We start from the raw sequence: 27,633 nt of genomic DNA, 5'->3' as shown, positions 1-27,633 counted from the left end.
TTGCTGGAAGCTGGGCAGTCTGCTTGGGGGAACTGGAAGAGGGGGAGTCCAGGGTTTCTGGCCCAGGACTCCCCAAGATGGACTTGGCTGAAAGTCACTGATTTCTGTGCTAACAAGTTCTGTACTATGCTGTGTTCCTGTCAACTAATAAACCTTCTGTTTTACCGGCTTGCTGTGTGTCACATTTGACGTGGAGCTGGGGTGCAGGGCCCTCTGGCTTTCCCAGGAACCTCCCCAGGCGACCTCGCTGCAGGAAGCGCATGGTGTGGAAGGGGATGCTGAATGTTCCGAAGTCAGATCCAGGAAGGTCGAAACTGTGTAAGCTTCTTGCCCTGGAGACAGTATGCTCAGAGATGGTAGTCATGCTCCCCCAGTGTCCTGACTGACTTCATATGGAGTAGTTCCAGAGAATCGCCCTGGTGACTCTGTGTCAACTGGTGGCAGGTTCCAGGAGGTGGAGGAGCCAACGGCTTAACTCCGAGAGAGAGTGGACCCCCAAGAAGTGCTGTCGCATTGAAGGGGTTCCTCCCAGGGACCGTGGGGAGCTGAGAGAGCACAGGCCTGTGAGTCCATGACTACTTGGGAACAGCATGGAGATGGCCTATAACCACTTCCGTAAGAAGGACATTGTAGAGTTGTGCAGAGAGAGAGGACTGCATATTGGAAAGTTCATTAAGGCACAGCTGATTGCTCAGTTGGAAGAGGAGGATCACTGTAAGGAGCCGGTTCCTGACCCAACTGGTGCTGCGAGAGAGGCTGAGAGCAGCCAGGCAGCCCAGGACCCGCACTGGTTCCTGACCCAGCTGGGGCGTGAGAGAGGCTGGGAGCAGCCGGTGTCCCGAAGACCCGTGCCCCGACCAGCAGGGGGTCTCTACCAGGATCCCCGTTGGTGGATCTGAGATGGATGGAATTGGAGCTGAGATCAAAGGAGTCAGAGGACCATGAGAGGCAGGGAAGGCATGAAGCAGAACAGCAGGAGAGACAGCGGCAGCATGGACTCGTGATGGTTGACCTGAGAGGCAGAATGGGGGAGGGATAGCTCAGTGGTTTGAGCATTGGCCTGCTAAACCCAGGGTTGTGAGTTCAATCCTTGAGGGGGCCACTTGGGGATCTGGGGCAAAATCAGTACTTGGTCCTGCTAGTGAAGGCAGGGGGCTGGACTCGATGACCTTTCAAGGTCCCTTCCAGTTCTAGGAGATGGGATATCTCCATTAATTTAATTTAAAAATTTTAAAAAAAATGACCCGCCATGGGGTGAGTGGGGATGGACCTCGGGGTGCCAATTCCACAGGGAACCTCAACACTAAATTGCTGCCCCGGGTTAAGGAGGGGGAAGATATAGATGCCTGTCTCATGGCCTTTGGGAAGGCTGGCAATTGGAACCAGGCTGGCCCTGCGGAAAGGCTCCGGTGTCTAGCCCCCTTCCTGGGTCCCAAGGCCATAGAGCTGTTTAGCCAGATGGGCGGGGTGGCCGACTGGCCCTCACTCCCTGCCCCAGCATATGTCTGGCTCGGGCCCCTCAGACCCCCAGTGGGAGTGGAAGGTGATGGTCATTGGGGAGATATTCCTGGGGTGGTGAGATCCTGAGACAGAGAGAACTATTGTCAGGTCCTGGGTGGCGCAGCCTCACCAGATGCTGAGGGGCTGTGTGACCTGGGTGAAGGTCCCAGGGATGAAGCCCCTCGCCCTGCCAATGGCCCAGATCCCTGTGCACACACCGGAGGGGTCGGGCTGGCTGGTAGTTGGAGGTTCTCCAAAATATTGACTGTGACCTCCTGTTGTGGGATGACTGTGTCTATTTGGGACAGGATCCAGGCCCTGCTCCTGTAACGGCCAATGATTTAAATTTGAATCCAGGGAATCAATTGGCTGAGACTGAAGTGGTCAGTGAATATGCAAATAACCTGGCTGGCAGGGGGCAGGAGCTGCTAAGCTCAGGATACCTGCCTGTCTGTAACTAGAGCCCTGGAGCTGAGTGGGACAGAGAGATACTTCCCGTCCCCCTGCACACGGGAGAGCCTTCCAAAGGGAGGGACCGAGAGCAGGCATGGTTGCAGGACATCCTTTCCTTGCCAAAACCTCAAACACATGCCTGAATTGAGAGCCTTCTCCAAAGAGGCAGAAGAATCTGTATCTGAGCACCTACTATGGTACACAAAGGGATTGGAAAATGGAATAGACACTAAAGAAGCCAAACTGTGTGAACAAAGTCTGTCTGTCATAAATTGGCTGTTAATCTTGTGTCTTTTGCTACTTCATCTATGGGTCAAGACAAAGAAGTTGATGCTAATGGTAAATGCTTTGAAGATGTGTGACATACCTGATTTGTGGAAAAAACCTCCGTACATGCTAGGGGTTGTAACAAGACAGTACCACAAACCTAATGCTTCTCAGCTAATACCTGTAAACAGGCTTAGAGCTTGGCACATCAGCAGACGCATAACAGGCCTACACTACTGGGTGGAAGCAGAAACGGAGGCACACCACCTCATGGCATTAGTGGCTAAATGCCAAGACACTTAGCAATATCTGTTAAAGTGTATCTGCATACTGTTAGCAATACTACACCCCAACATGTTTTCAGGCACCCAGGGACCAGGAACCCAGAACTTTGCTAGAACACCTATGAATGACATTATAGGGTTTAAAGGTTCTGGATGGGTGTGTAACCAGAGACAAACAGAAATTTTACATGTACTGCCTCCGCCATGGACAGTGTCCAAGCTCCGGGAGTAAGTTCAGGAGGAGGGTGTGACATTGCACTCCATACGTTTTATGGAACTATGTTTATAAGTGTGAATATGATGTAACTGGAATATGCTTTATGCAAAAGGTCTCTTGTAAGCTATCATTACAAAGCTTATAATCTACTGAGTGTGTTCATCCTATTTGTATGAATGTATCATTCTTGTATCTAAAACTAGAAATATGAAGTTAAATCTGAGGTCCTATTGTAATTATGCAAAATGTGGGCCATTAATGGTGACTTGGAATCTTGATGGCTCCCATTGACTAGGACAATTGGTTGAAGATGGTTTATTTACCTGCAAGTCTTCTCGTGGAAGGGTGGGGGCCAGCCTGTGGGTAATGAAGAATGAGGTCTTAAAGTGACACGTGACCATGTCACCTGATACTGGAATCCATCTTAAACCTGGTGCTTTTCCATTTAGAAGGAGGGGTGGGGATCAAGAGAGACAAAGGAGTCCCGCCTTGGGCCAAAGCTATAAAAGGGGGTGGAGCAGAACAAGGGTGGTGGCCAGTCATAAGAAATCCCCAAGCTACCACCTGATCTGGAACAAGGACTGTACCAAGGGAAGCAATTGGGCCCCAGACTAAGAATGAGTCTAGTCTGTGAAAGAAGCTTATTGGGACATCTCTGAGGGTGAGATTTACCTGTATTCAGTTTCTTAATATATTAGGCTTAGACTTGCGTGTTTTGTTTTATTTTGCTTGGTAACTTACTTTGTTCTGTCTGTTATTGCTTGAAACCACTTAAATCCTACTTTTTATTCTTAATAAAATCACTTTTATTTATTACTGAACCCAGAGTAAGTGATTAATACCCGGGGGAGTAAACAGCTGTACATTTCTCTCTATCAGTGTTATAGAGGGCGGACAATTTATGAGTTTACCCTGTATAAGCTTTATACAGAGTAAAACAGATTTATTTGGGGTTTGGATCCCATTGGGAGCTGGGTGTCTGGGTGCTAGAGATAGGAGTACCTGCTGAGTGGTTTTCAGTTAAAGCCTGCAGCTTTGGGGATGTGGTTCAGACCTGGGTCTGTGTTGCAGCAGACTAGCATGTCTCAACAAGACAGGGTTCTGGAGTCCCAAGCTGACAGGGAAAATGGGCTCAGAGGTAGTTTCAGCACATCAGGTGACAGTTCCAAGGGGGTCTCTGTGACCGAACCCGTCACAGCCCGCTCACGCTGGCTCTTATGCTGTGAGCAAAGCAGCGGGCTTGCTGCCTGCCCTCACTGGGACAGCAGGGGAAAAGATGAGCCCAGGGGGATCGGAGACCCCTGCTGAGTGTGGGGAACCACAGCCAGGGTGGGACAGCTGCCAACCAGGGCTCCCTTGTCCAGAGGTGAAAAAGGCCCGGGACAAGGGTAAAGCAGCCTTGAGCCACCTGCCTGTCACAGTGGAGCCTTTTCAGAAGGTGGCCCTGGATTTGGTGAGAGACGAATGGGAGGGGAAGGCTTCCCCCGATGGAGAATCAGTAGTGGAGTATGTACTGACTTTCTGGGAAAAGCTCGATGAGTTCATGGGTCTGGCCAGGGAGAACCTAGTCAGGGCCCAAGGGAGGCAGAAGGTCTGGTACGATCACTCAGAGTATGGCACCGTGAACCAGGTGATGGGTCTCGTCCCGGTGAGGAAGAATAAGCTGCAAGCTGCCTGGGACAAGCCCTCTAAGGTCATCAAACAGCTGAATGAGGAGAACGATGTGGTGGAACTGCACAACTGGGCTCACAGTCCGAGGGGACCAGGTCAACATGATGGAGCCGTACTGTGACAGGGAGAGGCTGGTACTGGCCATGTGTGGGTCTCTTCCCTGAGACAGGAGTCGGCCCCTTGCTGGAATCAATTTCCCTCTCTGACCAGCTAACCTCTGCCCAGCAGGCAGAGATCAGAGATCATACCAACAGCTGTTTTCCAACTGGCCTGGGCTCACTAACCGAGCTGTCCACTGGGTGGAGATGGGAGCCAGCCCTCCCATCAGGTGTTCCCCATTCAGAGTAACTGGGAACACAGCCCAGGCCCTGGAGGGAGAGCTCAGAGACATGCTGGCTTTAGGGGTGATCCAGCCATTCACCAGCCCCGTGGCCTCTCCCGTGGTGCTGGTCTCCAGGAAAGATGGGTTGATCCGATTCTATGTGGCCTATTGGACGCTCAGTGCCATCACTACATCTGGTGCCTGCCCCATGCCTAGGCCTGATGAGATACTAGACAAGTTGGGGAGGACTTGGTACCCCACGACCGGGGATCTCACCAAAGGCTCCTGGCAGATGCCTTTGGATCCAGATGGCAGGCTGAAACCTGCTTTTGTCACCCCTTTGGGGCTGTACAAATCCCTGGTCCTACCTTTTGGCCTCAAGTTGACGCTGGTCACCTGCCAGCACCAGGTGGATCAGTTACTGAGGGGGATGGAGAATTTTACCCTAACGTACATTGATGATATTTGTGTCTTTAGCCAGACCTGAGAGGACCATGTGTCCCAGGTGAAGAGGGGGCTGAGTCGCCTCCAGGATGCAGGGCTGACTGTAAAAGCTGCCAAGTGCAAGGTGGGGATGGCAGAGGTGTCGTACCTGGGCCACAAGCTGGGGAGCGGCTGCCTAAAGCCAGAGTTGGCCAAGGTGGAGGCGATCAGAGACTGGCCTGCTCCCCAGACTAAGAAACAGGCCCAGGCCTTTATTGGAATGGTGGGGCACTACCAGAGGTGAGTCAGCTCCCATCACTGAGTTATGCAAAAGGGTGAGCCAGACAAACTGATCTGGACTGGGCAGTGCCAGAGGGCTCTCTGCATGCTGAAGGAGGATCTGCTCAAGGGCCCCGTGCTGGGAAACCCAAACTTTGACAAGACCTTTGGTGTTCACCAATGCCCCACACACAGGGCTGGGGGTGGTGCCGATGCACACTGATGCAAAGGGGGAGAAACACCCCATCATGTTCCTGAGCAGGAAGCTGCTGCCCCGGGAGCAGGGCTATGCAGTCATAGAGAAGGAATGCCTGGCCCTGGGGTGGGTTCTTGAAAGGCAGCAGCTGGATCTATTTGGGCAGTGCTTCACTGTGTATCCGGACCACTCGCTCTGCCGTGGCTGCACCAGATGCAAGGGGCCAAAGTCAAGCTCCTGAGGTGGAGTCTGTCCCTCCTGGAGTATGAGATGGAGGTCCATGTTAAGGGGAGTGCAAATGTTATAGCTGATGCTTTGTCCTGGAGAGGGAGACCTGAACTTCACCAGGCCACTGGCTAAAGTGACTCTGCTCAGTTCAGTCTCAAAGGGGGGAGAGATGTGACGAAGTGGGGATTTTCCCTTGTTATGTTGTATGTGAGTCTTAGGCCTTGGCTACACTTGTGAGTTACAGCGCTGTAAAGGCTCCCCCAGCGCTGTAACTCACTCCCCGTCCACACTGGTAAGGCATTTGCAGCGCTGTATCTCCGTGGTTGCAGCGCTGCATGTACTCCACCTCTCTGAGAGGAATAGCAAGTATTGCGCTGCCGCTGCAGCGCTGCAGCACCAGTGTGGCCGCCCAATGCGCTGTGAATGGCCTCCAGAATTATTTGGCAGTATCCCACAATGCCTGTTCTAGCCACTCTGGTCATCAGTTCAAACTCTACTGCCCTGGCCTCAGGTAACCAACCATGTGACCGACCCTTTACATTCCCCGGGAATTTTAAAAATCCCCTTCCTGTTTGCTCAGCCCGGCATGGTGTGGAGTGCTATCAGTGAATCTTTCCAGGTGACCATGCCTCCATGCACCAAGCGAGCCCCAGCATGGAGCAATGGCGAGTTGCTGGACCTCATCAGTGTTTGGGGGGAGGAAGCTGTACAGTCCCAGCTGCGCTCCAGCCGTAGGAATTACGATACCTTCGGGAAGGTATCAAAGGACATGATGGAAAGGGGCCATGACCGGGACACCCTGCAGTGCAGGATTAAAGTCAAGGAGCTGCGGAGTACCTACCGCAAAGCCCGCGACGCAAACGGCCGCTCGGGTGCTCCCCCCGCAACCTGTCGATTCTACAAAGAGCTGGATGTGATACTTGGGGTTAACCCCACCTCCACTCCGAGCACCACCATGGACACTTCAGAGACAGTGGGGGGGGGAGGAGGAAGAGGAGGAAAACGGGAGTGATGGTGGTGGGCCGGATGGAGACACCCCAGAATCCCTGGAGCCATGCAGCCAGGAGCTCTTCTCGAGCAGGAGGAAGGTAGCCAGTCGCAGCAGCCAGTACTTGGTGGAGGACAAACAGAAGAGCAGGTTCCCGGTAAGCAGGGTTTTTTTTTTCGGGAAGGAATTTTTTTGGTGTGGGCTCTTTGGGAGAGGAGGGTTAGGCATGCATGCCTAGATGCGGAATAGTGCATTGATGTGGTTTATCACATTGCAGTAATCGGCCTTGGTAATCTCCTCGAATGTCTCATCCAGAATGTGTGCAATGCGCTTGCGCAGGTTTATCGGGAGAGCCACCGTGGTCCTTGTCCCAGCCAGGCTAACGTGTCCGCACCACTGTGCCGCGAGGGGCGGGGGGACCATTGCTGCACACAGGCAAGCTGCATATGGGCCAGGGCGGAAGCCGCATTGCAGTAGAAGACCCTCCCTTGCTTCCCAGATCACCCTCAGCAGCGAGATATTGTCCAGGACAAACTCCTGTGAAAAATGTTGGGACAGTGTTCAGTGTAGGTGCCCCCTGAAGCTGTTGGCTCTCCCCAAGGCACAGAAACCCAGAGGACAGTGCAGCCCTGAAACAATCAGTCCCCCTTACTGACCATTTTGAGGCTCCCGTGGGATATGTGTGCTTTGTTTTGGACGGGAAAATTATGCTATTGTGTAGACCCTGTGTGTTTTCTACTCCTTAAGTGCGGGGGGAATCATTACTCTGTCTGGTATAAACAATGCTACCTCTGTTAAATGTTGCATTTTGCCTATACAGCTGCATCAACCTTGAGACCTCAGCTGTCCCTCTTATCGCATGCTCAGAGACTGCAAAGACTCAGGAAGAGACCGCGAAAAAGCAAAGAAGACATGCTGCAAGAAGTGATGCGGCAATCTATTAAAGAGAATGAGAAAGCACAGGACTGGAGGGAGAGAGAAAGCAGGATCCGCCAGGAAAACATAGCGCACCGGCGGCAAAGCACCGCACACCGGCAGCAAAGCACTGATAAGCTCATAAGCATCCTGGAGTCCCAAGGAGATGCTATCCAGGAGCTGGTAGCCATGCAGAAAGAGGAGCAGTAACGCAAACGCAAACGCCCCCCCCCCTACAGCCCTTGTCCCAAAACTCTTTCCGTTGTGCCCCACTGTCACCTCCAACCCACTTTCCCCAACTTCCGTGTTCTTCACGCCACCCGCTGCCTCCAACACCAGTATCTTCACTACCCAGCCCTGAAAACCACGACCCTTACCCTCTGCACTCAACCCCCATCACCATGCAGTATAGCTATCCTGAAGTGCAGCACTCACTGCACAGCACACCAGACAGGACATAAGCGAATCTGTGATTGTACTGTTCCCCACTCCACCCCCTTTTTTCTTCAATAAATATTTTTTTTCTTTTCAATAAATGGATTCTTTGGCTTTGAAAACATTCTTTATTATTGCATAAAGTAAAAGATTCCTTAGCCCAGGAAATAAACAGGCACTGCAAGTCTGCTTGTCTGCTAAGCAGACACTGATTCCTAAAGATTGGAACTACTGCACTTCACTCCCGTGCAGGGCACCAGATATCACTGCTGGTTTTCAGCCTCAAATTGCTCCCTCAAGGCATCCCTAATCCTTGCAGCCCCGCGCTGGGCCCCTGTAATAGCCCTGCTCTCTGGCTATGCAAATTCAGCCTCCAGGTGTTCAACCTCGGAGGTCCATGCCTGAGTGAAGCTGTCACTCTTCCCTTCACAAATATTATGGAGGGCACAGCACGCGGATATAACCGCGGGGATGCTGTTTTTGGCCAAGTCCAGCTTCCCATACAGAGATCGCCAGCGGCCCTTTAAATGGCCAAAGGCACACTCCACAGTCATTCGGCACCGGCTCAGCCTGTAGTTGAACCGTTCCTTGCTGCTGTCAAGGCTCCCTGTGTAGGGTTTCATGAGCCACGGCATTAATGGGTAAGCGGGATCTCCAAGGATCACAATGGGCATTTCAACTTCCCCTACCGTGATCTTCCGCTCTGGGAAAAAAGTCCCGGCCTGCATCTTCCTGAACAGCCAAGTGTTCCGAAAGATGCATGCGTCATGCACCTTTCCGGGCCAGCCTGTGTTAATGTCAATGAAATGCCCACGATGATCCACAAGTGCCTGGAGAACAATAGAGAAATACCCCTTCCGATTAACGTACTCGGATCCTAGGTGGGGTGGTGCCAGAATAGGAATGTGCGTCCCATCTATCGCCCCTCCACAGTTAGGGAACCCCCTTTGTGCAAAGCCATCCACTATTTCCTGCACGTTACCCAGAGTCATGGTTCTTCTGAGTAGGATGCAATTAATGGCCTTGCAAACTTGCATCAACAGGATTCCAACGGTCAACTTTCCCACTCCAAACTGGTTTGTGACCGACCCCTAGCTGTCTGGAGTTGCCAGCTTCCAGATTGCAATAGCCACCCGCTTCTCCACTGGCAGGGCAGCTCTCAATCTCGTGTCCTTGCGCCGCAGGGTGGGGGCAAGCTCCTCACACAGTCCCACTCAAGTGGCTTTTCTCATCCGAAAGTTCTGCAGCCACTGCTCGTCATCCCAGACATCCATGACAATGTGATCCCACCACTCGGTGCTTGTTTCCCGAGCCCAAAAGCGGCGTTCCACGGTGCTGAGCATGTCCGTGAATGCCACAAGCAATTTCGTGTCGTACGCGTTACACAGCTCGATAGCATCGCCGGACTCCTCACCCTCATTCTCACTGTCACTTTGGATCTTAAGGAATAGTTCGACAGCCAAACGTGACGTGCTGGCGAGACTCGTCAGCATATGCCTCAGCAGTTCGGACTCTATTTCCCGCAGACAGATCGCGCTGCACAGAAACCGTTGAAAGATGGCGCCAAAGGTGGATGGAAACAAAGGGATTTCTGGGATGCGAAGCGATGCATCACGGGGCACTGGGACAGGACCCAGAATCCCCCGTACCCACGCCCCCTTCCCACAACCCACGGCGCCAGAATGGGAAAAGGTGCTCTGTGGGATAGCTGCCCATAATGTACCGCTCCCAATAGCGCTGCAATTGCCGCAAATGTGGCCATGACAGTGCGCTGGACAGCTGTCAGTGTGGACAGACTGCAGCGTTTTCCCTACTCAGCTGCACAAAGTCAGGTTTAACTCACAGCACTGTACATCTGCAAGTGTAGCCAAGGCCTTACTGTTGAGCCTATGTCCGTTTTACTGTTTTGCATGAATACTGTGTGTACCTCAGTTTCCCTGTGTGCTGCACCAATACCTCGGTGGTGGGAATAAGTGTGTGTGACTTTGGCTGAGATTTCTGTGGCAGGTGAAGCTGCTCCAGCTGCCTGCACATATGCTATGACCTGTGCCTTTCGTAACCTGAGACCCAGGAGGGAGATGCAACCAGGTGATGACCAGGTGACTTTTGGCCCTGAGAGACAAAGACAAGAAGGAGCAACGGGGGTATCTGAGGTTGGGACACTGGAAGCTGTCAGTCTGCTTGGGGGACTGGAAGAGGGGGTGTCCAGGGCTTCTGGCCCAGGACTCCCCAAGATGGACTTGGCTGAAAGTCACTGATTTCTGTGCTAACAAGTTCTGTACTACGATGTGTTCCTGTCAACTAATAAACCTTCTGTTTTACTGGCTGGCTGAGAATCACATCTGACTGCAGAGTTGGGGTGAAGGGCCCTCTAGTTTTCCCAGGAACCCCGCCCGGGTGGACTCACTGCGGGAAGCACACGGTGTGGAAGGGGATGCTGAATGCTCCGAGGTCAAAACCAGGAAGGTCGGAGCTGTGTAAACTTCTGGAGACAGAAGCTCAGAGAAGGGAGGCATGCTCCCCCAGAGTCCTGACTGGCTTCGTATGGAGTAGTTCCAGAGCATCGCCTGGTGACTCCGTGACAGGGAGTGAGGGGCACCAGCAGATCTGTGAGGAGCCCAGGGCTCGGCTAGCTGGAGGCTGTGGATCAGGAGTGAGAGGCACCGGCAGAGTTGAGGGGAGCCCAGGACAGGGCTAGCAGGGAGCTATGGGAAGGGAGTGAGGGGCACCAGCAGAGTTGGGGGAAGCCCACGACTGTGCTAGCAGGGGCTGCGGGGGAGTAGTGAGGGGCACCAGCAAAGCTGGAGAGGTGCCCAGGGCTGGGCTAGCCAGGGGCTGTGGGGCAAAAGTGAGGGGCACCAGCAGATCTGGGGGGAGCCCAGGGCTCGGCTAGCTGGAGGCTGTGGATCAGGAGTGAGAGGCACCGGCAGAGCTGAGGGGAGCCCAGGACAGGGCTAGCAGGGAGCTATGGGAAGGGAGTGAGGGGCACCGGCAGAGTTGGGGGAAGCCCATGACTGTGCTAGCAGGGGCTGCGGGGGAGTAGTGAGGGGCACCAGCAAAGCTGGTGAGGTGCCCAGGGCTGGGCTAGCCAGGGGCTGTGGGGCAAAAGTGAGGGGCACCAGCAGATCTGGGGGGAGCCCAGGGCTGGGAGTGAGGGGCGTTGCACAGGGCCGGCTTTAGGGCGATTCAGCTGATTCCCCGGAATCGGGCCCCACGCCCCTAAGAGGGCCCTGCAACGTCCCGAAGGAGCTGCCACCGAAGTCTCGCCGCTGTCTTCCGTAGCAGCTCAATCGCTGCCACGGAGGAAGGTCCCTCCACTGAAGTGCTGCCGAAGGCACCGGCAGCCGATAGAGCTGCCGCCGAAGGCAGTGGCAGGACTTTGGCGCAGGGCCGACTCTAGCTTTTTTGCTGCCCCAGGCAGCAAAAAAAAGCACCGCCCCCCGAACCCCGCCAACCGAGCGCTGCGCCGCGGGACCCCCCCGCCGAGCGCCGCAGCCTGCCCCCCCACCGTGCCGAGCGCCGCCGGACGCCCCCCCAGCGCCGAGCCCCGCACTGCCCCCCCCGCCGAGCGCCGCCGGAACCCCCCCAGAGCGCCGCCCCCCCGTGGAGCGCCGCGCGCAGGAGCCCGCCCCCCCGCCATGCCGAGCGCTGCCGGACCACCACCCCCCAGCGCCGAGCCCCGCGCTGCCCCCCCTGCCGGAGCCCGCCCCCCGCCGATCGCCGCCGGAACCCCCGTCAGAGCACTGCGCGCCGGAGCCCGCCTCCCCGCCGTGCCAAGCGCCGCCGGACCCCCAGCACCGAGCCCCGCGTTTCCCCCCCCCCCGAGCGCCGCCGGAACCCCCCCCAGAGCACCGCCGGAGCCCGCCGAGCGCCGCGCCGCCGGAGCGCCCACCCCCGCAGAATGCCACGCCGCGCTCCCTCCGCCGCCCCTTACCAGGTGCCGCCCCAAGCATGTGCTTGGGTGCCTGGTGCCTGGAGCCGGCCCTGCTTTGGCGGCAGCTCCTTCGAATCAGGCCCTGCGGTGCCTAAAGCTGGCCCTGGCGTTGCAGATGTAAGAGGACTGTTAGCCCCTTATTAAAGCTGAGTGAGGTGTTTTGGTTGGCTAGCTCCCAGTACCAAAAGAAAGGGGAAGGGTCGATGGGAAATCAGGACCCTGAGACTGACAGTCCCCAGGGGCAATGGGGAGAAGCCAATGCTCCAGGTCAGCTTGATTGACAGGGCGGGCAGGCTAATGAGGGAGTCAGGAGTGCAGAGCGGTCCCATCCTCCAGTGAACTGGGGATGCCTAGAACAGAGTGGGGCTGAGCTAAGGAGAGAGCCGGGGACCAGGCTGAGCTGGGAGCAGAGCCATGCCAGCCGAAGCCAGAGGGGCCAGAGGAGCAGCCCGGGGGCTGGAGGCAGAGCAGCAGCAGTGCTGGGGCTGAAGCTGGGGCAGTTCGGAGCCACGTGCAGGAAGCAGCTGGGGAGAGCGAAGCGGGGGGGATCCTGGGCAGAAGACCCAGTGCAGGGAAGAGTTGGGAGGGGGATCATAACCCTGATGGGGGGCTGACACTAGGAAGAAGGGCCCTGCAACCTAGAGCCTGAGGGTGTGTGGCCCCTGCCAGAGCAAGTGTCCAACCCGCAGCATCCCTGCAGCACAGCCAGGGCCTGGGCAGGAGGCCTGGGCCGTATGAGGAACAGACTGTGAACTTCCCTTACCCTCCGGAGATGGCTGGTTATGGTGGCCCCATGCCACAGAGTGGGGTGATGGGTTTTCCTTTCACCTTTCCTGTTTTTTCCTTATTTTTTAATTGATTGCTGTTTAATAAATTGTATTTACTTTGAACTTTATGTAATGATTAGTGAGTCAGGGAAGCATCCAGTGCAGAGAGAGCACCCCGGAGTGGGGACACCCTAGCCCCTGCCCTAAGTGACCACAACAAGGTTGGGGGTTGAGCCCCCCCAGGAATCCTGAGCCCAGCCTTGTTGGGGTTACGAGGATTCTGCCACACATGAGAGTAGAAGGGGTGTTCTCGAGGTCAGGCAGGCCTCTGGGTAAAGGGAATGAGAGGGAGGATCCATTTCACCGGGGTGGTGTATAAGCCAGGAAAGTTCCCCACAATAGCAGGATCAATCCCCCACTTACACACAGCTGGGGGGAGACCAGGACTGGGGTAGAAGGTGGCTGCCAGGGAGCCAGCTCCTCCCAGACATGAGTCCCAGCCTAACCCAGCCTCCTTCTGCCCCAGCTGCACCTCCCATCCCCCAGGAGACCAACTCTAGGGCGCTCCTTGAATTCACCCACAAAGGTGGGCTGCAGCTGAAGTCTGGCTTGGATCGGGACGCCACCTGGTGGCTGTGTCAGGAACCCAGTGGTTTTGGTCCACGTTGGCATGTGGCAACACCCAAGGACATATCAGGCACAAGGTCTGAGTGTCTGGAAACCCGCCTCCTACCCCTCCCCCACTTCCCAAGCACTTGCTGTGGCCCTGCCCCTCCCCAAGCCAGCAGCCAGGCCTCAGGCTCACCCTGCCCTGCCCTCCCCTCCCCCCGTGGGCCCCCAACCTGGCCACGCACCTTCAGCACCTCCTGGGCAGCCAGGCCTCCAAGGAAGGCGGCCATGGGGCTCAGCTCCCCTGCGCTCACATGGGCAAACATCCGCACTAGCCCCTCATCCAGCAGCTCCTGGTGCGCGGTCAGGCCTCGTGCCAGCTCCAGCAGCCTCTCTGCATCCACCTGCAGGGACAGGCATGGGTCAGGTGGGGGCGAGGCAGGACCCAGGCAGGGGCGGCGCACAGGCAGGGCACAGGTGCAAGTTGGGTCCAGGCAGGGATAGGGTGCAAGTGGGGGAAGGGTGCAGGTGGTGGGCACGAGGCCAGAAGGTGGCTGACTCCCAGGCAAGGGCCCTCCTCACCTGGGCTCTGGGCCGGGGCAGCCGTCCCATCTCGGCAGCGAAGGTGTGCAGTGCCTGGAAGGCCAGGTGCAAGCTGTGCCCTCGGTCGTCCATGGCTTTGCTCTTTGGCTTGGCCAGGGAGGCTCTCAGGGGCTCCTGCAGGCAGAGATCAGAGTCTGGGGTGGTGTTGCCCAGGGAGCTGGGTACAGGCTGGGACGCACCCCCCACAGAGCAAGGCAGCTGGGTACAGGCAGGGCTAGGCTACTCTGCCCCATGACAGGCTCTTGGCATGGTGCTTCCAGGCTCTGAGAGCCATGCCAGGGCCTGGACTCATGCCCAGCAGCAGAACATGGTGCCAGGCCCACACACCAATGCCCCGAAGAGCTGTTGGGCCGAGATCTGGCACAGAATGGTCCCCCCACCTCCGCCAGGGCCCCCGGATGCAGATAGGTGATGGGCCTGTCTGGGGGCTGTTATAAATGGCTACCATTCGAGCTACTGATGGGGGGCGGGGGCTTGTCTGCTGCCTCTGCCAGATGTGTGTGTGTGACTGGGCAAGGCCAATATGGTGTCAGAGCGCAGGGCGAGCATCTGGCAGAGCCGACAGGTCTCGGTTTGTCTGTGTTCGTCTCTTGCCATTGCAGATTAGACCCTAGCCCATATAACCACTGTTCACTGCCCTGGAGTTATGTGGAGCGCCAGGAACAGGTTGGGGAACGCTAGGCAGAAAACTGGCCTTGGTTCTTACACAGCCCCTCCCCCCATCACTTCTACACAAACTGGTCAAGTTTTCAAATTTGTTCTTCCACCTTTGGGGCCCATGTGCGCCTGCTGGCCGCTGTGCCCACTTCCCACTGAGCCCATTGCCCACTGAGCCTGCTGTGCCCACTCCCCACTGCGCCCGTTGACCCCACTCCCCACTGGGCCCACTCCCCACTGAGCCCACTGCCCAATGAGCCCACTCCCTTCTGTGCCCACTCCACCCACTGAGCCTGCTGTGCCCACTCCCTGCTGTGCTCGCTCCCCCCTGCACCCGCTACCTGTGAGTCTGCTGCCCAGTGTCTCCTCAGGCCTCATCCTCCCTGGAGTTCCACTGCAGAACAGCCCCCGCACCTCAGTTCCCCATGTTAACACGACAGCAATCCCGGTTTCTAGCCATGGGGAACAGGGCTGATTTCCAGAGGGCACTGCCCACTCACTGTCCCAGCGCCCAGCCTCAGGAATACCCCATGGTGCACACAGCCTGAGTGGGGCACCTAGACTCTCTGTGCCAAGAATGGGGGGGATCAGAGCGGGATCCCCAAAAGCCAGTATGCTGGGTGGGTCATGCTAAGCCCCACCCCTCACAGAGTTCAGCACCTAACTCCCCAGGGCAGGGAGACATTAGGTTCGGCCTGGTGATCCATGAACGGGGACTCCTCTGGAGTCAGGCAGCTCCATACACAGCGGCGGGTGAGACCCACCTTGTAGTCCTGGGGTTAGTGCACTGTTCAAACCCTTCTGACCGGGGGGGGGGGGGGAGGAGGGGGCTGGGATCTCCCCACCCTGGGTCTGTGCTCTAGCCATTAGGCAAGCAGTTACAAGGTGGATGGTGCCCCATCTCCTCTCCTCCAGCCAGCCTCTGGTGGGGCCCGATCTAGCGCACAGCCTCTGAGCACACTGACCAGATCGGGCCCACATGCCCCATGAGCATTGCCCCCATCTGCCTGGTTTGCAAATTGTTCTGGTGCGTTGGTGGGATGCTGACACCTAGATGCTGGAGCATGGCAGCAGTGCGCCCGTGCCACGTGGAACCGGGGGCACCGCTGGAGCATTGACCTGACAATGTGGTGCCGACTGAGCTCAGGTGCCTGCAGCGTTTGGTGGGAGTTTGGGGAACTGCAGCGGAGCCTAAAATTGGGACATCAGCACCAAGCCCTTTGCGAATCAAGCCCTAAGTCTCCATAAAGAGGAACAAAGAGGACGAGAGAATTACAGACCAGTCAGCCTCTCTTTGCTCCTTGGAACAAATGAACAAACCAGCCGGTTGTGAGCACCCTCAGGATTATCGGGGCTAAGGCATCACCAGCAGGCATTGGTCAAGAACAAAACACGGCAAACCAGCCTTCCTGCTTCGTCGGGGTTCCTGGCCCGGTGGACAGGAGAGGAGCAGTAGAACTGATGTACAGTAACTCCAAACAAAGTATCAGAGGCAGGGCCGGCTCTGGCTTTTTGGCCGCCCCAAGCAAAAAAACCAAACCAAACCAAACCAAAAACCCAGTGATCTGTGTGCCAGAGCGCGGGTGCAGGGGGACCGGCTAGCGGGGGGAAGGGGGAGGGAGCGGGCGGGAGAGAGAGAGAAGGGGGGCGGCCAGGGCTACAGCGGGGCGCTGCCACGCAGCCCCTTCCGCCGCGCCGCCTGCTGGGAGGGCTCCACTCCGGTCGGTGGGGAGGGAAGGACGAGGACTGCCCTGACAGACTTGCTGCAGGGTCCTCCCGTCCTCCACGCCGCCCCCTACAGGGCAGCCAGAGCGGAACAAACAAACAAAAAAAGCGGCCGTGACGCCCTAGGATTGGGTGGAATGCCGCCTCGTTCAATCTGCCGTCCCAAGCACCAGCTTGCTCGGCTGGTGCCTGGAGCCGGCCCTGATCAGAGGGGTAGGCGTGTTAGTCTGGATCTGTAAAAAGCAACAGAGGGTCCTGTGGCACCTTTAAGACTAACAGATGTATTGGAGCATAAGCTTTCGTGGGTGAATGCCCACTTCGTCAGACGCATTTCCATTACATGCATCTGACGAAGTGGGCATTCACCCACGAAAGCTTATGCTTCAATACATCTGTTAGTCTTAAAGGTGCCACAGGATCCTCTGTTGCTCCTCACTTAAAGTCGTCCCGGTTAACGTTGTTTCGTTGTTACATTGACGATCAATTAGGGAACATGCTCATTTAAAGTTGTGCAATGCTCCCTTCTAACGTTGTTTGGCAGCCGCCTGCTTTGTCCACTGCTTGCAGGAAGAGCAGCCCGTTGCAGCTACCTGGTGGGGGCTTGTAACCAGGGTGGACCAGCAGCCCCCCCATCAGCTCTCCCTATCAGCTCCCCATTCCCTTAAGTTCCCTGTGCTGCAGCCACCCAGCAGGCTATCAATAGGAAGTTCAGCTGTCCCTCCCCCCACTGCCATGTCCTGCTCCTGCCCTCTGCCTTGGAGCTGCTCCCAGAGACTCCTGCTTGCTGTGCAAGGGGGAGGAAGGGGGAGCTAATGTCAGGGTGTCCCCCTCCCCCCTGCTCCTTCATCCCGCTTACCCCTTCTCCATATAGAGCAGGAAGGGGACACAGACGGAGAGAGACAGAGAGAGCTTGGGGCAGCAGCTGCTGTCTCAACTTCCTGATCCACTTAAAAAGACAATGCACTTAAGAGTGGGTCAGCTTACTTAAAGGGGCAGTGTGCATTTCTCTCTCTCCCCCAAACACAAGGTGTGTGTCTGTCTCTGTCTGCTATGCTGTCTCCCCTCCCTCGTGTTCGTGCTGCCTTGATGAGAGGCTACATTAACAACAATGTGTTAACCCTTGAAGGCTCAGCCAAGTGCTAGTTCAACATTTAGCAGCAAGGCATTCCCTGCGAAATATCCCTCCCCTTTCCACCCTCTAACTTCACCTCCTCAACCAAGCTTCACAATCATCATAGCTGTGAACAGTATTAAATTGTTTGTTTAAAAAGTATAGTGTATATAGTTTTTTGTCAGGTGAAAAAAATTTCCCTGGAACCTAAGCCCTCCCCCCCCAACACCCCATTTACATTAATTTTTATGGGAAATTGGATTCACTTAACATCGTTTCACTTAAAGTCGCATTTTTCAGAAACATAACTACAACGTTAAGCAAGGAGTTACTGTATCTTGACTTTAGTAAGACTTTCGACCCAGTCCCCCATGACATTCTCATAAGCAAACTAGGAGAAAGTGGTCTAGATCAGGGGTGGGCAAACTTTTTGGCCCGAGGGCCACATCTGGATGGGGAAATTGCATGCAGGGGCATGATTGTAGGGCTGGGGCACAGGGTTGGGGTGCAGGACGGAGTGCAGGTTGTGAGAGGCGGTGAGGTGTGCAGGAAGGTGCTCAGGGCAAGGGGTTGGGGCGCAGGAGAGATGTGGAGTGTATGAGGGGGCTCAGGGCAGGGGTTTGGGGTGCAGGAGGGGTGCAGCAGGGGTCTCAGGGCAGGGGGGTTAGGTGCAGGAGGGATGCGGCAGGGGGCTCAGGGCAGGGGGTTGGGGTGCAGGGTGGGTTTGGGGTGTGGACTCCAGCCCGGCTCTGCTTACCTTGAGCGGCTCCGGGGTGGCAGCAGCATTCAGTGGGGCTAAGGCAGGCTCCCTGCCTGCCCTGGCCCCGTGCCACTCCCGGAAGCGGCCGCCACCACGTCCCTGTGGCCCCTGGGGGAGGAGGAGCAGAGGGCTCCACATGCTGCCCTCGCCTGCAGGTACCTCCTCCGAAGCTCCCATTAGCCGTGGTTTCCCGTTCCCGGCCAATGGGAGCTGCGGAGGGCAGTACCCACAGGTGACGGCAGCACACAGAGCCCTCTGCCCCCCGCTCCCCCAGGGGCCGCAGGGACGTGGTGCCAGCCGCTTCTGGGAGTGGCACAGGGCCAGGTAGGCAGGGAGCCTGCCTTACCCCTGCAGCACCATGGGAGTGCCAATCCTGTGGGCCAGATACGGCCCATAGTTTGCCACCCTTAGTCTAGATGAAACTACTATAAGGTGGGGGTACAATTGGCTGAAAAGCCATTCTGGAAGAGTAGTTATAGTGGGAGGGTACATCTAATGGGGTCCTGCAATGGTCAGTCCTGCGGCTGGTACTATTCAATGTTTTCATTAATAATGCATAATGGAGTTATTACATTATTAATATGAACTTGGGACTGTATAGATCATTGTTGCCACCACTATTATATATTTGCAGCAAATATTGTACAAAAAGTTGTCGTATCAAGTGTTGCGAAGTGTGGGGGAGTCAGGGCCCTGCACCCCTCTTCCTGAGATTCACTGCGACTCTCAACCAGCCAGTAAAGCAGAAAGTTTATTCAAGGACAGGAACACAGTCTCAAGCAGAGCGTGTAGGTACGACCAGACCCCCCTCAATTAGGTCCCTCTGGGAGGTTCAGGGAGCTTAGACCCCAGCTTGGGGTTCCCTGCGTTGCACCACCCAGCCCAAACTGAAACCAAACCAAAACTCCTCCTGCAGCTCCTCTCTTCCCCCTCCCCCCGGCTCCTCCTCTCCTTTGTTTGGTCTCCCGGGCAGAAGGTGTTAATTCTCCCCACCCCCATTCCTGGCTCAGGTTACAGCTCAGGTTACAGCTCAGGTAGCTTCCTTCAAGGGAAGTCTCCCATCCCCACTGCAATGCCCCTGCAACATTCCCAGGTCAAATCTGCCCTGCTCCCTGCTCCGTCACATCTCTCCCCCCTTCGAGACTGAACTGAGCGGGGTCACTCTGACCAGTGACCTGGGGAAGTTCAGGGCTCCCTCTCCGGGACAATGCGTCCGCTATCAGGTTGTCACATCCCTTCACATGGACCACGTCCATGTCATAATCCTGCAGGAGCAGGCTCCATCTCAGGAGCTTGGCGTTGGCTCCTTTCATCTGGTGCAGCCAAGTCAGGGGAGAGTGGTCGGTGTGCACGGTGAAGTGACGCCCAAAGAGATATGGCTCTAGTTTCTTGAGGGCCCACACCATGGCCAGGCATTCCTTCTCGATGGCCGCGTAGTTCTGCTCCCGGGGTAGCAACTTCTTGCTCAGGTACACGATGGGGTGTCTCTCCCCCTTTTCATCCTCCTGCATTAACACCGCCCCCAGTCCCGTGTCTGAGGCGTCGGTGAACACCATAAAGGGCTTGTCAAAGTCTGGGTTTGCCAGAACTGGGCCACTGACCAGAGCCTCCTTCAGCGCCTGGAGAGCCTCCTGGCACTCCTCGGTCCAGACCACCTTGTCTGGCTTCCCCTTCTTGCACAGCTCAGTGATGGGGGCGGCTATGGCGCTAAAATGGGGCACGAACCTCCGATAGTACCCTGCCATCCCAATAAAGGCTTGGACCTGCTTTTTGGTTTGAGGAGCGGGCCAGTCTCTGATCACCTCCACTTTGGCTGGTTCCGGCTTTAGGCAGCCGCTTCCCACCTGGTGGCCTAGGTAGGATACCTCAGCCATCCCCACCTTGCACTTCTCCGGTTTTACGGTCAGCCCAGCCTCCTGGAGTCGGTCCAGCACTTGTCTAACCTGGGACATGTGGTCCTCCCAGGTCTGGCTAAAGACACAGTGTCATCGATATACGCCACGGCAAAACTCTCCATCCCCCTCAATAGCTGATCCACCAGGCGCTGGAAGGTGGCCGGCGCTCCCTTGAGGCCGAAAGGCAGGATCAGGAACTCTTAGAGCCCCAGAGGGGTGATAAAGGCCGATTTCAGCCTGGCATCTGCATCCAGCGGCACTTGCCAATAGCCCTTTGTAAGATCCATGGTGGTAAGGTACCGAGCACCTCCCAGCTTGTCTAGGAGCTCGTCCGGCCTGGGCATGGGGTAGGCATCGGCTACAGTGATGGCATTGAGCTTCCGATAGTCCACACAGAACCGGATCGACCCGTCCTTTTTGGGGACCAGCACCACCGGCGAGGCCCAAGGGCTGGAAGACGGCTGGATCACCCCCAAAGCCAGCATGTCATTGACCTCTCTTTCCAGGTCCTGAGCAGTTTTCCCTGTGACTCGGAAGGGGGAGCATTTTATAGGCGGGTGCGATCCTGTCTGCACCCGGTGGACAGTCAGATTAGTGCGTCCAGGCTGGTTGGAAAACAGCTGTTGGTACAGATGCAGCACCCCTCCGATCTCAGCTCGCTGGGCAGGGGTTAGCCGATCAGAGAGGGGAATTGCTTCCAGGGGGAAGCCAGCTCTTGTCCCAGGGAATAGATCTACTAAAGGGTCATCTCCCTGCCCCTCCCAATGTCCACACACGGCCAACACCACATTCCCCCTGTTATAATATGGCTTCATCATATTCACATGGTACACCCGATGGTGGTGTGCCCGGTTCGACAGCTCCACCACATAGTTTACCTCGTTTAGTTGCTTGACAACCTTGAAGGGCCCTTCCCAGGCAGCCTGGAGTTTGTTTTTCCTCACGGGGATGAGGACCATCACCTGATCCCCAGTGGCGAAGGCGCGGGCCCGTGCTGTGCGGTCATACCAGACCTTCTGCTTCCTCTGGGCTCTGGCCAGACTCTCCCTGGCCAGGTCCATGAGCTTGGCAAGTCGTTCCCGGAAGGTCAGGACATACTCCACCACCGACTCTCCATCAGGAGTGGCCTTCCCCTCCCATTCGTCTCTCATCAGGTCCAGGGGCCCCCTTCCATATAGCAGTTCGAAAGGCGAAAACCCGGTAGACTCCTGGGGTACCTCCCTGTACGCAAACAGCAGGTGAGGTAAGTACTTGTCCCAGTCCTGCGGGTGCTGATTCATAAATGTTTTCAGCATCATTTTTAGCGTCCCATTGAACCTCTCCACCAGCCCGTTGGATTGGGGGTGATATGCTGAGGCCCAGTTGTGCCGGACCCCACATCTCTCCCACAAGCACCGGAGTAGGGCCGACATGAAGTTTGACCCTTGGTCCGTCAAGACTTCCTTGGGGAACCCCACTCGGCTGAAAATGGTCAGCAGCGCATCTGCCACAGTGTCTGCTTCGATGGACGATAAGGGCACTGCCTCGGGGTAGCGGGTGGCGAAATCTACCACCACCAGGAAGTATTTCTTCCCAGACCGGGTCGTCTTGCTGAGAGGTCCCACTATGTCCATGGCCACCTTCTGGAAAGGCTCCTCTATGATGGGCAAAGGTCTCAACGCTGCTTTCCCCTTGTCCCGGGCCTTCCCCACCCTCTGGCAGGGGTCACAGGATCGGCAGTACTGCCGGACGTTGGTGAAGACCCCGGGCCAGTAAAAGTTCTGTAGCAGCCTCTGCCTGGTGCGCCGGATCCCCTGGTGCCCTGCGAGAGGGATGTCATGGGCCAGGTACAGTAGCTTGTGGCGAAACTTCTGGGGAACCACCAGCTGCCTCCTGATCCCCCACGACTCCACTTCCCCTGGGGGAGCCCACTCTCGGTACAGGAACCCCTTCTCCCACAGGAACCTCTCCTTGCATCCTCTCATCATGGTCTGTACCACACTGAGGTCAGCCAGGCCCCTTAGCTTCCGCAGGGAGGGGTCCTTCTGCAACTCGGCCTGGAACTCGGCGGCTGGGGAAGGGATGGGGACCTGCTCCCTCTTGTCGGCTGGGTCGGAAGCCCCAGCCACCCCGAGCCCTGTCCTTGGGTGTTCCCTCCCCACCCAGGTAGGGTTCGGTGCCTCCGGTGTGACATCCTTCCCAAGGTTAGGGCGTAGTGCCCCTCGCCGGCTCTGGCTACGGGTCACGACTAAGGCGGTCTGGGGGCTGCTTGGCCAGTCCTCTAGGTCCCCCCCCATCAACACCTCAGTGGGCAAATGGTGGTGCACTCCTACGTCCTTGGGGCCCTCCTTGGCCCCCCATTTCAGGTGTACCCTCGCTACGGGAACCTTGAATGGGGTCCCGCCCACCCCGGTCAGGGTCAGGAAGGTGTTGGGCACCACCCGATCTGGGGCCACCACCTCGGGCCGGGCCAGTGTCACCTCTGCGCCCGTGTCCCAGTATCCATAAACTTTCTTCCCATCCACCTCCAGGGGAACAAGGCACTCGCTCCGCAGGGACAGCCCCGCGCCAACCCTGTAAACTGAGAACTTTGAATCCGGAGCATCTGGCCCCCCAGAGAATCTGGCCTGGGGCCCTTCTCTCTCTTGAGCAGTTGATAAGCTGCCAGCCCCTCCTGCATGAGAAGCCTGCCCCTCGTCCGTCTGGGCCTCTACCAAGTTAACCCGGTGCGGGTTCGGTCTGCTCAGTCTGTCCTTGAGCTTGGGGCACTGGGCCCGAACGTGGCCTCTTCGGCCGCAGTAATAGCAGCTCATGTCACGTGGGTCCCCTCAAGCCGGTCGGTTGTCCCTGACGCTGGGCATTCCCCGTGGGAGGGGATTCCCCATATTCCCCCTTTGGGAGGTCCCAGGGTGACTCTCTCTCTGCATCGCGGTGGGCCTGTTCCTTTGGGGCTCCTCCCTGCCACCCCCTGACCGGCTCTTTACAAACTCATCGGCCAGCTGCCCTGCGTGTCGCGGGTTCTCTGGCTTTCTGTCCACCAACCACAGCCTCAGGTCGGATGGGCACCGCTCATACAGTTGCTCCAGTACCAGCAGTTTAATCAGGTCCTCCTTCGTCTGGGCCCCATCAGCCCACTTGCTGGCGTATCTTTCCATGAGGACGGCTAGTTGCAGATATGAGATCTCACGGGTTTTATCCTGACTCCGGAACCTTTCCCGGTACATCTCAGGAGTCAGCCCAAACTCCCGTAGCAGGGCCTTTTTGAATAGTTCGTAGTCCCCTTTCTCTGCCTCTCCCAGTTGGCGGTACAATGCCACGGCTTTGGGGTCCAGTAAGGGGGTAAGGACCCGGAGTCTGTCCGTGGGATCAACCCGGTGCAGCTCGCAGGCCGCCTCAAAGGCCTCCAGGAAGTCATCCATGTCTTCCCCCTCCTTGCGTGGGGCCAGGATGCACTTATCAAAGCTCCGTGCAGTCCTGGGTCCCCCCTCACTCACCGCAGCCGGGGGTTCGCTGCCCTTCAATCTCGCCAGTTCCAGTTCATGCTGTCTCTGTCTCTCTTTCTCCTCCCGTTCATGCTGATGCTGTCTCTCTTCATGCTGTCTCTGTCTCTCTTTCTCCTCCCGTTCATGCTGATGCTGTCTCTCTTCATGCTGTCTCTGTCTCTCTTTCTCCTCCCGTTCATGCTGATGCTGTCTCTCTTCATGCTGTCTCTGTCTCTCTTTCTCCTCCCGTTCATGCTGACGCTGTCTCTGTTGTTCACGATCCTCCAGCTCTCTCAGTTTTAGCTCTTTCTCCCATTCCAGCCAATTCCGCTCCACGGATGCTGAACGTCGCCGGGAGGATCCTCTGCTGGCCGGCGAGCTTCGCCGGGAGGATCCCCTGCTGGCCCGGGGGGTCACGGCGCCTTCGGTATTTGCTGGGCTCCTCCCCACCCTTCCCCTAGGCATAGGAAGGAGGGGTCTCGGGAAGCCCTCAGCAGCCGGCTGACCACTCCCAGCTGGGACAGACACTGGTGCCTGCGCTGCATTTGCCAGGCTGCTTCCCTGAGACACAGGGAGCAGTTCATTCGCGCGATCTTCCGCCTCCAGCCGGGCAATGAGCTGTTCTTTGGTGAGCCTCCCAATGCGCAGCCCCCTCTGCTTGCACAGCTCCACCAGGTCGCTCTTAAGCCGCTTGGTGTACATCTTCCTGCTGGCCACTCACCGGCCTGTGTGCTCACAGCTCCCCACAGTTCCCAGGGGGACCCCTAGTGTGCCAGCCCTTCTCGAGGTCACCACCTCTCTGCCAGGGTTGAGCTGCAGACTCCTCCGCCCCTGGGACCACTCGCTGCGATCCCCCCGGGGGACCCTGTTACTGCAAAAGTCCTTCTCGCTGGTCACACACTCCCAGGGGTAATAACCGTCTCTCTCACTCTTCAGCACGTCTGGTCCCCGTCAATCCCCCTTCGTTTTACTGCTCCCCAGTCACTTACTGCAGGAAGCGCCGTCCACGGGGTGCAGTAGATCCCGCCGCTGCCACCAGTTGTTGCGAAGTGTGGGGGAGTCAGGGCCCTGCACCCCTCTTCCTGAGATTCACTGCGACTCTCAACCAGCCAGTAAAGCAGAAGGTTTATTCAAGGACAGGAACACAGTCTCAAGCAGAGCGTGTAGGTACGACCAGACCCCCCTCAATTAGGTCCCTCTGGGAGGTTCAGGGAGCTTAGACCCCAGCTTGGGGTTCCCTGCGTTGCACCACCCAGCCCAAACTGAAACCAAACCAGAACTCCTCCTGCAGCTCCTCTCTTCCCCCTCCCCCCGGCTCCTCCTCTCCTTTGTTCGGTCTCCCGGGCAGAAGGTGTTAATTCTCCCCACCCCCATTCCTGGCTCAGGTTACAGCTCAGGTAGCTTCCTTCAAGGGAAGTCTCCCATCCCCACTGCAATCCCCCTGCAACATTCCCAGGTCAAATCTGCCCTGCTCCCTGCTCCATCACATAAAGTGACTATGGAAAGGTTATAATTTGCTGGGTATGATTATGCTATCTGAATGCTTGTATCATTTTTGTAGTTGAAGTTATGAATATTGGCTAGGTACTTGTATATCAATGTGTTTTGATTCTAAGTAGTCCCACTGAATCATTTGGTCAGCTTCTTGAGAAAGGACTATTCTCCTTTAAGTAAGTAAGTGCCCAATCAAGAAACACTTAACTGACACTGGACTTCGGGAGATGCCAAACCACATCTGAGCTTTCCTGGGAACGTTCAAACTAACATGTAAACAATGGCATCGGCCTGCAAATTAAGTCATGCCTAGACATGTGACTTGCCCATGTGACTCCAGACTCCATCTTGCTACTGTGATTTTCCACACTAAGAACAAAAGGTGTCCTTCAACAGGCAAGAGACTATAAAAGGCTGCTGCATCACCTCCATCTTGTCTTCAATCCTGCTTCTTACTTCTGGAGGTACTTTGCTACAAACTGAAGCAAGGGACTGAATGACCCATCCCAGCTGTGGATGTACTCCAGAGACTTGATTTGAACCTGCAGTTTATTCCATCACTGCTACAAGCCTGAACCAAGAACTTTGCCATTACTGTATGTAATTGATTCCATTTAACCAATTCTAGCTCTAATCGATATCTTTTTCCTTTTATGAAATAAACTTTTAGATTTTAGATTCTAAAGGATTGGCAACAGCGTGATTCATGGGTAAGATCTGATTTGTATATTGACCTGGGCAGGGCAGGCTTTAGGCCAATTCCCCCGATTCCGGCTCCGCGCCAAAGAGGGCCCTGCGCCTGCGCCGAAGAGGGCCTCGCGCTCTAAAGAAGAGCGGCTAACTTAGGCGCCTTTTTAATTTTTACTCACCCGGCGGCGCTCCGGGTTTTCAGTGGCACTTCGGCAGCAGGTGCTTCACTCGCTCCGTGTCTTTGGCAGCATCCTTGAGTGCTGCCGAAGACCCAAAGCGCCGCCGGGTGAGTCATCCCTGCCGGGGCCCCGTCAAAACTATTCGAATCGGGCCCCGCACTTCCTAAAGCCGGCCCTGGACCTGGGTCTGGAGCTTGGTCTTGTGGGATCGGGAGAACCTTTTTCCTTGTACTGGGATATTGATTTTCATAACCATTCCTCCACATAATGAGTGGCACTGGTGGTGATACTGGGAAACTGGAGTGTCTAAGGAAATTGCTTGTATGACTTATGGTTAGCCAGTGGGGTAAAACCAAAGTCTTCACTGTTTGACTGCTTTGGTTTGTCTTGGTGTGCAAAGGAACCCCAGCCTTGAGCTGTAACTGCCCTGCTCTAAGCAATTTGTCCTGAATTGGTACTTTCGAAAGTATCCCACCTAGGGCAGAAGACTGAGAGGGAACATGATTACTTGAAAACTGTTCATAAAAGGTTGTTACAAAGAGGAGGGAGAAAAACTGTTCTCCTTAACCTCTGAGGGTAGGACAAGAAGCAATGGGCTTAAATTGCAGCAAAGGAGGTTTAGGCTGGACAACAGGAAAAACTTCCCGTCAGGGTGGTTAAGCATTGGAATAAATTGCCCAAAGAGGTTGTGGAGTCTCCATCACTGGAGACTTTTAAGAGCAGGTTGGACACACACCTCTCAGGGACGGTCCAGGTAATACATAGCAGGCGGCAGGACTAGATGACCTCATGAGGTCCCTTCCAGACCTGCATTTCCAGGAGTCTGAGTGTTTGTGTGCACCTCACACAAGGCCTGGAGGGATGAAGCTGGTAAGGGGCCAATCAGCTGCTCAGGCTGCCCTCGGAGAAGGAGCCAGGGAGCAAGGATTTCATTACTCTGCTGGGCAGGAGTAGGAATCTGGCACCCGTGGGGGCTGCAGTCCCTCCCTGGGAGGTGTGTTGGGGCTAGAGCAAGCAGCCTACTCCTGGGAGGAGGGTTTGGAGCTGGTACAGCCAGGAGTAAAGGGGGGCAGATGCTGTAGGAAGGAATCCAGGGAAGGAGCAAGGGCTGCAGGGAGCAGCCAGAGTTGCCAGGTATGGGGCCCCAGACTGGACCCTCGAGTAGCAGGCGGGTTCCTCTGCCAGCCCCTGCAGATGTGGCGCCAGAAGACTGCCTGAGGCTGTTTGTGTGGAAGGGCTTTGGCAACCCCAGAAGGAATCCTGTAGGGAGTCAGCCGGAGGCAAAAGGGGCTGCAGGGCGAGCCAGGATAGGGGAAGACACTGCCAGAGGAGGGTGCAATGCCTGGCAGAGCTAATCCCCAAGCACCCCTTGCCGAGGGGAAGCAGGTGGCTGTAGGAGGGAGCCCAAGGAACCAGCTGGGCTGGACAGGGGCTGCTGGGGAAGGCCGCAGTCCCCACTGGGCAGGGGGAGGAGGGCTGGGAGGCTACAGGACCAGGTAGCCCACAGTCCCTCCCTGGGGGGGGGAGGTGTTGGGGGGGCTGGCAAACCCCAGAGAGGGGCAGGGGCAGG

At 56.4% G+C, this 27,633-nt stretch overlaps 1 protein-coding gene and 1 long non-coding RNA gene across 9 annotated transcripts in view; one reads left to right on the top strand and one right to left on the bottom strand.

Annotated features, from left to right (window-relative positions):
* UBA7 (ubiquitin like modifier activating enzyme 7) overlaps nt 1–27,633 on the bottom strand; it is a 65,928-nt gene that overhangs the window by 25,573 nt on the left and 12,722 nt on the right. For 7 of the 8 annotated variants that reach the window (XM_024111606.3, XM_042846219.2, XM_005279647.4 and 4 more), the window contains 2 exons: nt 14,071–14,205; nt 13,734–13,892 (listed from right to left, as the gene is read on the bottom strand). In XM_024111606.3, coding sequence (XP_023967374.1) covers nt 13,734–13,892; nt 14,071–14,205 — 294 coding nt within the window. The remainder of the gene's footprint in view (nt 1–13,733; nt 13,893–14,070; nt 14,206–27,633) is intronic. The other variant, XM_065551481.1, reaches the window with a different exon arrangement.
* On the top strand, nt 6,922–7,988 carry LOC135972678 (uncharacterized). The gene is made up of 2 exons (XR_010589158.1): nt 6,922–6,985; nt 7,649–7,988. It is a non-coding gene; the product is annotated as an uncharacterized LOC135972678 (long non-coding RNA).

This window comes from Chrysemys picta, chromosome 7 (genome assembly GCF_011386835.1).
Source record: "Chrysemys picta bellii isolate R12L10 chromosome 7, ASM1138683v2, whole genome shotgun sequence".
In the NCBI taxonomy this organism is placed as follows: domain Eukaryota; kingdom Metazoa; phylum Chordata; order Testudines; family Emydidae; genus Chrysemys; species Chrysemys picta.
Note: the sequence above shows the minus strand (reverse complement) of the source record. Positions and strands in the feature narration are given on the sequence as shown.